Here is a 13,105-nt window from a genome sequence, read left to right as displayed (position 1 = left end):
TTTATCTCCCTCACCAACTTCAAACATCTGCTATCTGAGCAGCTAACCGATCGCTGCAGCTGTACATAGTCTATCGGTAAATAGCCCACCCAATTTGACCTACCTCATCCCCATACTGTTTATATTTATTTACTTTTCTGCTCTTTTGCACACCAATATCTCTACCTGTACATGACCATCTGATCATTTATCACTCCAGTGTTAATCTGCAAAATTGTAATTATTCGCCTACCTCCTCATGCCTTTTGCACACAATGTATATAGACTCTCCTTTTTTTTCTTTTTTTTCTAGTGTGTTATTGACTTGTTAATTAATTAATTTTTCTTTATTTTTAGTGTTTTCCACATTGTAGAATAATAGTGAAGACATCACAACTATGAAATAACACATATGGAATCATGGACCAAGTGTTAAAAAAATCTAAATATATTTTATATTTGAGATTGTTCAAAGTAGCCTTGATAACAGCTTTGCACTCTCTTGGCATTCTCTTAACCAGCTTCATGAGGTAGTCACCTGGAATGCATTTCAATTAAAATAATGATGGCTGTCGTTTCTCTTTACTTATTTGAGCTGTTCTTGCCATAATATGGACTTGATCTTTTACCAAATAGGGCTATCTTCTGTACACCACCCCTACCTTGTCACAACACAACTGTTGGCTCAAACGCATTAAGAAGGAATGAAATTCCACAAATTAACTTTTAACAAGGAACACCTGTTAAGACATGAAGGTCAGTCAATCCCTTAAGCTCTCCCCTCCTCTCCCCCATAATCGGAAAACATTCCCTTTAATTTAGTTTTTTTATAACCATTTATCTTCCTTACCGAACTTTGAAAGTTTCTTCAAATTCAGCTGCAAAAACCATCAAGTGCTATGATGAACCTGGCTCTCATGAGGACTGCCACAGGAAAGGAAGACCCAGAGTTACCTCTGCTGCAGAGGACAAGTTCATTAGAGTCACCTGCCTCAGAAATTGCAGCCCAAATAAATGCTTCACAGAGTTCAAGGAACAGACACATCTCAACATCAACTGTTCAGAGGAGACTGCGTGAATCAGGCCTTCATGTTCGAATTGCTGCAAAGAAACCACTACTAAAGGACACTAATAATATGAAGAGACTTGCTTGGGCCAAGAAACATGAGCAATGGACATTAGACTGGTGGAAATCTGTCCTTTGGTCTGATGAGTCCAAATGTGAAATGTTTGGTTCTGTGAGACAGAGTAGGTGAACGGATGATCTCTGTGTGTGTGGTTCCCACCGTGAAGCATGGGGGAGGAGGTGTAATGGTGTGGGGTGTGCTTTGCTGTTGACACCGTCTGTGATTTATTTAGAATTCAAGGCACACTTAACCAGCATGGCTACCACAGCATTCTGCAGCGATACGCCATCCCATCTAGTTTGCGCTTAGTGGGAGTAGAATTAGTTTTTCAACAGGACAATAACCCAACACACCTCCAGGCTGTGTAATGGCTATTTGACCAAGAAGGAGAGTGATGGAGTGCTGCATCAAATGACCTGGCCTCCACAATCACCCGACCTCAACCCATTTGAGATGGTTTGGGATGACTTGGACGGCAGAGTAAAGGAAAAGCAGCCAACAAGTGCTCAGCATATGTGGGAACTCAAGACTGTTGGAAAAGCATTCCAGGTGAAGCTTGTTGAGATAATGTCCAGAGTGTGCAAAGCTGTCATCAATGCAAATGGTGGCTACTTTGAAGAATCTCAAATATAAAATATATTTTAATTTGTTTAACACTTTTTGGTTACTACATGACAAGTTTTGATGTATTCACTATTATTCTACAATGTAGAAAATAGTAAAAATAAAGAAACCCTTGAATGAGTAGGTGTGTCCAAACTTTTGACGGGTACTGTATGTATGGTGCACACATGTTAAGCAATGATCTATTTATATTTCAAAGATTTGACCCTCACCTGTAGATTTGACCCTCATGTTAAAAAAATCTATTCCATACTCCATCCTTCTCCACTAAATATTCTACCCCTCTCTCTTTCCCTCTCCACAGACTCCTCCTTCCCCCCTCCCCCTTGTGTTCTATCTCATTTCCTCTCCCTCCTCCTTTCTCCTATGCTCAGTTCGGTTTGTGTCTCCTCTTTCAAAGGACGCAAGGGTGGGAACAAGTCGCCCAACAAAGCATGTTACAGTGCAGACATGACTTGTCCGTCAGACAGCGAGAAAATCGTAATAAACTGTGGAGGGGTGCGACACGAGACTTACCGCAGCACCCTCAAGACGTTGCCCGGTACCCGCTTATCTTGGCTTACCGATCCGGACGCGTTTAGCAACTTCGACTATGACCCCAAAATCGACGAGTTCTTCTTCGACCGCCACCCTGGCACATTCACATTCATCCTCAACTACTACCGCACAGGCAAGCTTCACTGTCCCAACGATGTGTGCGGCCCACTGTTCGAGGAGGAGCTCGCCTTCTGGGGCATCGACGAGACGGACGTGGAGGCTTGCTGCTGGATGAACTACCGTCAACACAGGGATGCCGAAGAGGCGCTGGACAGCTTCGAGCAGCCCGAGCCAGAGGAGCCGGAAGACGACCTGGAGCTGACTGCGGATGGAGAGCTCAAGAGGCTGTGCCTGCACGAAGACGGACGCAAGAGGAGCTGGTGGAGTGTGTGGCAACCCTATTTCTGGAATCTTTTTGAGGATCCGTACTCTTCCAAGAATGCCAAGGTGAGTCCTCCCTCGAGCACGATACATAGGCTACATTCTGTTGCGATGCTTGTATTGCGCGCGCGCTCTCTCTCTCTCCTTATGACATTTCCTCTTAAATGTCTATTACAGGTGCACAGGAATATTAAACTGGAATTAGAAGAGGGAGATCCCGCATAGCCTACTGCTTATTTAGGCTGTATATTGAATATCCTTGACGTATTTTATAATGGACGTCATGTGTACAGACTGCAGTCTATGAAAGTTGGCTGCTATGTCCAAAGTTATTACGATGATGAGGGATGGTGTGTTGGAATGGAGTTCATGGTGTTCTTCGCTTTGATAGTCAAGGAAAATTAGTTGGAAGAAAAAAAACCCAGTGAATGTCATTAACATCGTTTGGAATTTCCAACAAGCAACCAACTCAGACCAGTGCTGGTGTGCCTAGTAGTTGTTGCCGGTTGGAATTAGACTTTTGTGGCCTATGGTGTGTTATTTTCTCTATTTTCACAAATAATTTAATTTAGCACCACGGTACACTATTAAGTTGTGTGGGGAGACCCTCTCCCATGTACCTCGTTCCCTCACGCAGTCACTTGGTCGGTCCTCTATTCCTATAAGCTTCTCTCCTCGTCCCTCTCTCCTCCATTTTTACGCACTGTCTCCCCGTTACCACTGCGTCTCGGGCGTACCGCGTACCGCGTACCGCATACCCCCCCCCCCCCCCCCCCCCCACACACACACAAACACACGTTCCTACGCTTGATTAAATTGTTGTTCTTTGTGAACCTCTAGCTCCGTACTTCGTCGTTGTCGAGCGCATCACTCAATCTCGATTAGCGCATTATCTCTCCTCGCTCACTCTCTCGTCTTCCACAATGTCCACTCCCCCGTTGCGCATCTCTCTATGTCTCCTTGCATTTCACTCTCTCCATCTCACTTTCACCCCTCTCTTTACCTGCTCTCCATGTATCTTCACATCAATAACTTTTTCGTTTTAACAAGCCTTCTCGTGCTGCGTCCCTCTCCAGTCTAAAGGCTACCCGCGTTTTGCACACCCTGGCCGTGATTTTGGCGCATTTTAAGCAGCTAGTATTATAAACTAGTCGAGTGTCCACTTGCCTAACTCAAATAAGGTCAAACCATATTTTTTTATCGTTAATGAATGGAACCTTTGTCATGTTTTTGCCCTCCACAGAAATTACTTCATTAATTTATCACTTTTCATGCTAATCTAGACCTAATCCTTTGACCTGCTGTTTGACCAACCTACCTGTCACCAAACTACCTGTCACCATGGCACCTGTCCTTCCCGCCAATCAACGTCTCCATCTCGTCTCCCGCAGTCTCAATTTATACAAGTGAAGAGTTATTTTAGGCTTAGTTAGTTTAGGGTTTTGTTGCCAACCAACAGTTTGAATGAGTGCTTTGCTTGCCTCTATATGTTGATTGACCAATTGTCTACAGTTGCCTATCTCACTTTGCTAGTGGTGACATACACTAATGGAAAACTGTAAATGATACAGTCATTTTGTGTATTATCAACAGTAAAATACTTTTGAAATGTTTTACTGTAGCATACTGTAAATTATGGTCAATGTGGAACATTTTTGTGAGATGGAAAAAAATAGCTTTATTTCAAATGGTACTGTAATTACAGTATTTGTTGAGGCTATATTTGTTGCACCGGCGAGTGAGAATAATGCACCAATTTCACTTGTATGTGGTTATAGTGCCCCATCAACTTAACATGTAAAGGGGAATGGCAGCAAGTCTTAAACCTTAATGCTTAAGCATTTTGCCATGTCCTTTTGGTCTGTTTTGCCCTGTGGTCGCTGACAGTTTGGAGGCCTTTGTTAAGGACTCTTAGAAGTGCAAGTGATATAAAACACAAAATATTAATTGATATGCTGTAATGTTTGTAAACACTTTACCTAGCAGCCAAACTGCTTGGACCAATCCCTTGAAATTACAGTAAAATACTGTGAAATACAAACCCCTAAACTAATTTCGTTTATTCATTCATTTATTCATTTTACGGTATTGTACTGTGTGTAATTACACAGTACTTGCTTTGATACTGTGTACTGTAATGTGAAATACAGAATTTTACTTGCCACTGAGCTGCCTGTAAGCTACTGACAAATTCACAGTAAGCCCTTTAGATTACAGGCCTAGTCAGTGCAGTTGGCATGCCAGCTATGAGGGTGACATACAGTAGCCCTATGTCACATGTGACCCTGTAGGTATAACACCCCAGCAGTTGGTTATTCCCCCTTCCATAAACATTCAACCCTTCAACATGACAAATCATACAGCCCTTTATCTTCAGTGTTCACTGTTGTCACTGTCTTCACTGTTTTCCTTCGAGGTGATAGGCTATCTGTGTGTGAAAACAGGGACATCAACAGGCCTGCACCTGTGACAAATGAACAAAGACACATCTGTATGAGTATTCAGGAACTGTTGACTGAAATGTGTTGACTGTAGAGGATATGCAGGCCAGGCCAGGCCTGTAAACCTTCCCTGTTACAACGGCTTACTTGTGGACACCTGCACTCAAACACAAATTAACACCTTCACACGGGTGACACTAAACACATGTGGTTCCCTGGCAACAGGATATATGCTGTGCTGAATTCTGGCCCAGGCTACAATAGGCTATTACAGGTATCGGCTTGACATAGAAATATAATTAGTAGAACCAATGTGTTCTATAGAGAACACACAGACCTATTTAAGGTTTAAAGTAAGGTGTCAATAGAAGGCAACTAAGGAATTCCGCACTTGATTTAAAAATGGCATAATCATCAATGGTCTGTATAGGGCTGATTGCTTCAGTTTAAGCCTGAGATCTTTGTACATGGAGTGACAGTAGAATATTCACAGTCACACAACAGTCATTTATATCAAAAGTCGTCCTGCGGGAGCCTGTAGCTCCTTGTCCTTCTAAACGCAAGTCCTTGGTAGAATGGACATTCTATCTATGCAATGCGGTGGGTTTTTAGAGTTGTGTATCTGTTCTACCAAATCTAACTCTGAGATTAACTCACCTGATGTTCTCTTTCTGGTGTGGTGGCCCTCTACCTGACCTCCAAGGATGCTGTCTCCATGGGAACACAATACTGCAGGCTTTTGTTTCCCAGGGGTTTGTGTTAGAGGGCACAACGGGCTTAGATTCAGAGTCTACGTCCTAAAAGGCACCCTATTCCCTATAGGTGCACTTCTTTTGACCAGGGTCCTATTGGCTTTGGTCAAAAGTAGTGCACTATAGGGAAAAGGGTGCTATTTGGGACGAAGACAGTGTGGCAGTCCAGGTATAGAAGTTGCCCTCAGAAACATATCTAGGATTAGTTTACTCTCCTCCAATCCCAGCCTTATCCAATAGGAGGAGAGAATGGAAATCTAACCTTAGATCAGTGTCTAGGGCTAATGTCACCATACCCCAGAGAGAAATTACAGCTAGGTCTCTTGCCAGGCTTACTCAGCAGGTAGTGTTGCCAAGATAACCCTCCTGGTTTTGGCGTTGAATTTGACACATGTTGTCGTTTATCCCCTCAGACTATAAAGCTGAATCTTCAAATGCTTGAATACATGTAATCAATGTAAGTAGACCTAATGTCAAATTACTTTTATAATCACTTAAAATGAGTTTGTTTTTGTCATGGCAGACGGGAGAGGGTAAACACTGGATCGACCTATTGCTGATCAGTGCCCCTCTACTCTATCATCTAAAGAACTATTGAGGGGCTACTCATAGAAGTATGTACATTATTGGGGCTAGTACTACTAATTTCATTAGATGAGGGAGTTTACAGTGTGATGTGCATGGAGAAGATTCCTGGTAAACTGAAATAACCACCCCATGATTGAGCTTTCCTGCTTTCCTGTAGGCTACGATGCAATAGGCCAACTGTGGGCTGATCCAAAACAAGCTGATGCTTCTGAATGGACTTTTTCTTTGCACTGCAGGGTTGATTAGTAACATAGTGTGCTTTATAACCAGTGGTGTAAAGTAACTAAGCAAAAAATACTTTGAAGTATCTGTACTTTACTATTTATATATGTGACAACTTTGACTTTTACTCCATTACATTCCTAAAGAAAAATATATATTAACAAAATATATTTTTTCTCCCATACATTGTCCCTGACATCCAAAAGTACTTGTTACATTTCGAATGCTCAGGCAGATCAACAATATGGTCAAATTCACACACCTATCAATATAATGCATTGTCATCCCTACTGCCTCTGATCTGGTGGACTAACTAAACACAAATACTGTGTTTGTAAATGATGTTTGAGGGTTGGCGTGTGCCCCTGGCTGTCCGCACTTGTACTTTTTTACTTTTACTCAAGTCTGACAGTCGAGTATTTTTTCCACCACTGTTTATAACACAACATAAGTTAACAGATGAGTTTGTGTTGTTTGGGATGGTCACATTTTGAACTTCATATGGCAAGACATTGTGAAGAGAATAAAGGGGGTTATCCCAAGTAGGACGTGACTTTACACCACCACACACCTTGGAGGGAAGCGGAAGCACACCCTCACCTGTGCCAATATGATTAATCCACCCAGTAGTGGCTGTACTAAATGTAACTATAGCAGGGTCGCTACCACAATAAACCTGTTGTCTCTTTCTCTCTCTTGCTTCCCCTCCTCATGCTTAATTGTCTCTAAAAATCCACATCCATTTATGGAGAGAAAGCTGTGCCATGACCCAGATTATTGTGTGTTAAAATAGTATTTTCTGTCAACTGGGCACATCAAGACAGCGTATTGACCCGGGCTGTGCCTGCATGCCTGGACCCCAGTTTGGCCTGTATGAAGAGACTGGATGTTGTAGATGCTTGTGTTGCTGTCTCTTGCAGGCTTCCTTTGTAACAGAGATGTCAACAGAGCCAGGAATGAATTACTGAAGAATGAAAGCATGGTGAATCCTTGGTTTCAAGTGGAGTGAAATCTGGCTGAATGGCATGGTTTGCCTATAAGTTAGTGAGGGCACAAGTGACCTTGCCTGCCAGGTTCCTAAAGGTTTGGAGTATAGTAAGATACCAGGGGCCTCATTTATCAAAAGGGCTTGTGCACAAAAACTACTCTAAACCTTGCGTGCGTCAGTTTTCCTGCAAAAGTTAGGTTTTTATCATTTTTTTTAACTTGATGAGAAAGTGTGCATATTGTATCTCCACACAAATCTCAGACCATGCGTATGCACACCTAGTGGTTGATCAACTGTATTGCAAGCAAAAAACATTATTTTGGGGGAAATGGAGGTGTTTGATGCAGGGGAATTATAATAATGGTAGGCTCATAAAGGCATTCAAACCTAGGCCTAATGATAAGACAGATGCATTTGCTGTTGATAAGCTTGCATATCAAATCAAATCAAATGTATTTATATAGCCCTTCTTACATCAGCTGATATCTCAAAGTGCTGTACAGAAACCCAGCCTAAAACCCCAAACAGCAAGCAATGCAGGTGTAGAAGCACGGTGGCTAGGAAAAACTCCCTAGAAAGGTCAAAACCTAGGAAGAAACCTAGAGAGGAACCAGGCAATGAGGGGTGGCCAGTCCTCTTATGGCTGTGCCGGGTGGAGATTATAACAGAACATGGCCAAGATGTTAAAATGTTCATAGATGACCAATATGGTCAAATAATAATAATCACAGTAGTTGTCGAGGGTGCAGCAAGTCAGCACCTCAGGAGTAAATGTCAGTTGGCTTTTCATAGCCGAGCATTAAGAGTATCTCTACCGCTCCTGCTGTCTCTAGAGATTTGAAAACAGCAGGTCTGGGACAGGTAGAACGTCCGGTGAACAGGTCAGGGTTCCATAGCTGCAGGAAGAACAGTTGAAACTGGAGCAGGAGCACGGCCAGGTGGACTGGGGACAGCAAGGAGTCATCATGCCAGGTAGTCCTGAGGCATGGTCCTAGGGCTCAGGTCCTCCGAGAGAGAGAAAGAAAGAGAGAAAGAGAGAATTAGAGAGAGCATACTTGAAGTCACACAGGACACCGGATAAGACAGGAGAAGTACTCCAGATATAACAAACTGACCCTAGCCCCCCGACACATAAACTACTGCAGCATAAATACTGGAGGCTGAGACAGGAGGGGTCAGGAGACACTGTGGCCCCATCCGATGATACCCCCGGACAAACAGGAAGGATATAACCCCACCCACTTTGCCAAAGCACAGCCCCCACACCACTAGAGGGATATCTTCAACCACCTACTTACCATCCAGAGACAAGGCCGAGTATAGCCCACAAAGATCTCCGCCACGGCACAACCCGGGGGGTGGGGGGGGGGGGGGGCGCCAACCCAGACAGGAAGATCACATCAGTGACTCAACCCACTCAAGTGACGCACCCCTCCTAGGGACGGCATGAAAGAGCACCAGTAAGCCAGTGACTCAGCCCCTGTAATAGGGTTAGAGGCAGAGAATCCCAATGGAGAGAGGGGAACCGGCCAGGCAGAGACAGCAAAGGCGGTTCGTTCCGCCAGAGCCTTTCCGTTCACCTTCACACTCCTGGGCCAGACTACACTCAAACATATGACCCACTGAAGAGATGGGTCTTTAGTAAAGACTTAAAGGTTGAGACCGAGTCTGCGTCTCTCACGTGGGTAGGCAGACCATTCCATAAAAATGGAGCTCTATAGGAGAAAGCCCTGCCTCCAGCTGTTTGCTTAGACATTCTAGGGACAATTAGGAGGCCTGCGTCTTGTGACCGTAGCATACGTGTAGGTATGTACGGCAGGACCAAATCGGAAAGATAGGTAGGAGCAAGCCCATGTAATGCTTTGTAGGTTAGCAGTAAAACCTTGAAATTAGCCCTTGCCTTAACAGGAAGCCAGTGTAGGGAGGCTAGCACTGGAGTAATATGATTTTTTGGGGGGGTTCTAGTCAGGATTCTAGCAGCCGTATTTCGCACTAACTGAAGTTTATTTAGTGCTTTATCCGTGTAGCCGGAAAGTAAGAGCATTGCAGGAGTCTACCCTAGAACTAACAAAAGTATTTATTAATTTTTCTGCATCATTTTTTGGACAGAAAGTTTCTGATTTTTGCAATGTTACGTAGATGGGAAAAGCTGTCCTTGGAACAGTCTTGATATGTTCGTCAAAAGAGAGATAAGGGTCCAGAGTAACGCCGAGGTCCTTCACAGTTTTATTTGAGACGACTGTACAACCATCAAGATTAATTGTCACCGCATAGCGGCAAGTCACCTAATATGTTTATTTTATTTGTATTATATATTCTTAATTCATAATCATATTGCAGGGCATGTCTCTCTCTTTCCGACATGACTGGTTTATTCCCGCTACCTAACAAATATGAATCTAGTATTTATCCATCAATATTAGTAAATAGACCTGGAGCCTATGACAGTATTAGTCGGCTACAGTAGTATTGGGCGATAGGAGCGCGACATAATAACCTGTTTAATCTCAGAGCCTATAACATGTATTGATCATGTATTGCTAAACAAAATATTGAACAACAATTCATATTTTGTATGGGCTGTAGGCAGCATTTACTTTTAAATGGTTCAATAGACAATCAATCTTGCACAATGCGCAGCCAGTGTTTGGCACTTGCAATAGTCAGCATGCGTTTTTTGTTTGAAGAAGTCACTGCAAAAAAAAAAATAATGATCAGCCTGCCCACACCTCTACATAAATTTGATCAAATTTGCCATTGCGCTTTAGAAACTATCATGGCCCAGTTCCAACATCTCCTAATCCCACAGAAAATGAGGGAGTTTTTGTTACCATAAAAGGTTTCCAGGCGGGGTTGTAGCGCTCGTTCATGAGCGCGCAAAAAATAGTATGGCTCATATTTGCTAATGAAAACATGCGTATACAGTGCCTTCGGATAGTATTCAGACCCCTTAACTTTTTTCACACTTTGTTACAGTACGTTACAGCCTTATTCAGAAATTGATTAAATAAAAATACACCTCATTAATCTACACATAATACACCATAATGACAAAGCGAAAACAGGGTTTTAAAAATGTTAGCAAATGTATGTATATATATATATATATATATATATATAAAAAACAGAAATACCTTATTTACATAAGTATTCAGACCCTTTGCTATGAGACTCGAAATTGAGTTCAGGTGCATCCTGTTTCCATTGATCATCCTTGATGTTTCTACAACTGATTGGAGTCCACCTGTGGTAAATTCAATTGATTGGACATGAGGTGCTTCATCAAAGTGCTGAGTAAAGGGTCTGAATACTTATGTAAATGTAATATGTTGTTTTATTATTCTAAAAACCTAGTTTTGCTTTGTCATTATGGGATATTGTGTGTAGATTGGCGAGGGAAAAAACAATGGAACACATTTTAGAATAAGTCTGTAACGTAACAAAATGTGGAAAAAGTCAAGGGGTCTGAATACTTTCTGAATGCACTGTATGTTTGAAAAATCCCAATAATTTGTTGCACATGCAAATTGGTTGATAAATGAGGCCCATGACCTGTTTGCAACATAATACATGCTGTATGGCTGAGTTGGTTTGAGCATGACGCTTGCAACGCTAGGATTGGAGTTTCAAAACCCGGCGCTACCCATGCGTAAAATGTGTGCATACGTGACTGTAAATCTCTTTGGATAAAAACATCTGTAATATAATATTGTACGTTCTGAAAAATGAGTGAAATAATGGTAAATGGTGTAGACGTAGAGGACAAAATGACTATAACATAGCATTGATTAGGCTCCATAACTGACTACAGCATCTCGGTTGGTGGTGGCTTATTCTTCGTACGGTGGTTGAATGTCGTCATCGCTCTGCGGCGCGGACAGTGTATCCCTCAACTCTTTATCATATACAACACACTACTTGTTGTATCATCATGGATGCAGGGGTGTACGCTGGATTGCTTATTATCGCCTTCTAGACCCCGAGCCCCTCCCCCTCTCTCTCCCTCTCGTACTATCTCTCCTGTTGTGCTATAGCGTAGCACTGCGGTGCTGATAGTAGCTGACTGCGCGCCGATTTCTGCTGCAGCGCAACACACGAAGCAGCTGTCTAAAAGGAGAGAGAACGGGAAAGGGGGAGGTGGAGAGATCGGGGGCTGTTTGTGTTAGCCCTTTTAAGACTTCGATCGAGAATAAAAGCACTACAACTATTGGACGTGGTCACTTTTCGGGTATTTTTTGTTTTGCTTAGCCTTGCAAGCTTGGATATGCGTATACGCTTATCGATTATTCCAAATGCCTCCGTCTGCACCATTCACGTGGCTGTCTTGTAAAACGAAGCCCCCCACCCCCCACATACACACAGACACTGAGAGAGGGGAGTAATGCGGGTAGGCGAAAGCCGAGTGCCCGCTGTTAGTGGCACTGCCTGTCAAGCTCTAGAATGGCTGACTAGTCTTCTTTTTTACATCATGCCCGTAAAGGTTATGTTTTTGTAATTCTGACCTTCTTTCGTGTACTACGCTTGCGCTGTTTGGTCAGTTTGAATTATTCTGACAAAAGTTGTGTGTGTGTGTGTGTGTGTGTGTGTGTGTGTGTGTGTGTGTGTGTGTGCAGACTGACGGGCTCTCAATATCACACCTCTAGAGAGAAATTAACCCTCGTCCACCTTGTAAACTTCACGAATGACCCTGGTCCAGTTTCACTCATGTTACAATTACCACACACTCACACACACACACACACACACACACACACACACACACACACACACACACACACACACACACATTGTGCTTTTGCTACAGAGGTTACCCTAGATATCAGAGGGAGCGCGTGATATCTGTTTAACCTTTGTGTGATCCAGCTCTGTCCATGTCACCCGCCTCCTTACGCGTCTTGGCTGATGACACGGTCGGTCGTTCATAGCTGTGTTCCCCTCCCAGATAGACCTGCGCTTGTGAGGAAGAATAAATGGCATCACAAAAAAATGGCAAATGACTCTCTTTAGGACTAGACCAATTATACAGCTGATCTGCGTATAGACCTACCGGCATGTAGTTATTTGACCCCGGCACCATATTTCCTATAGGCACCTGTACACACAACACCAACAACATCCTGCAGGCTAACAGTTAGCCTATTCATTCTCCCATTTGCTATGGATGAGCAAGTGTTTAATGGACTTCCTGTAAATGAAGGTAATAGGCTAATTATTAAATTAAACTCATTCTAGTCCCAATTTTTCACACAAAGTCCTTAGTAATATGCCTACAGTCTCCCCCCCAGATGTAAGAGTGGCCACATTTCTAGGCCTATGGTGCTTGGTTGGTTCGCTTTTTTAACTAACATATTGCCCATGATTTATCCCGTTGTATCTATTAGGTAGGCCACATGGAATGCTATGGCTATTTTGGTCTAACGATATGAGTAGAGTCCGTCATTTGAGTCTAAGTGAGCAGGTAGAAAG

At 43.0% G+C, this 13,105-nt stretch overlaps 1 protein-coding gene across 4 annotated transcripts in view; it reads left to right on the top strand.

Annotated features, from left to right (window-relative positions):
- The first annotated feature begins 2,096 nt into the window (after positions 1–2,096).
- The window catches only part of LOC110521873 (potassium voltage-gated channel subfamily C member 1-like), a 148,966-nt gene continuing 137,957 nt past the window's right edge, over positions 2,097–13,105 (top strand). For all 4 annotated transcript variants that reach the window (XM_036968949.1, XM_036968948.1, XM_036968947.1 and 1 more), the window contains exon 1: positions 2,097–2,714. In XM_036968949.1, the coding sequence (XP_036824844.1) occupies positions 2,097–2,714 (618 nt within the window). The remainder of the gene's footprint in view (positions 2,715–13,105) is intronic.

Source organism: Oncorhynchus mykiss, chromosome 30, assembly GCF_013265735.2.
Source record: "Oncorhynchus mykiss isolate Arlee chromosome 30, USDA_OmykA_1.1, whole genome shotgun sequence".
Lineage (NCBI taxonomy): Eukaryota > Metazoa > Chordata > Actinopteri > Salmoniformes > Salmonidae > Oncorhynchus > Oncorhynchus mykiss.
This window is presented reverse-complemented; position numbering and strand designations above follow the sequence as displayed.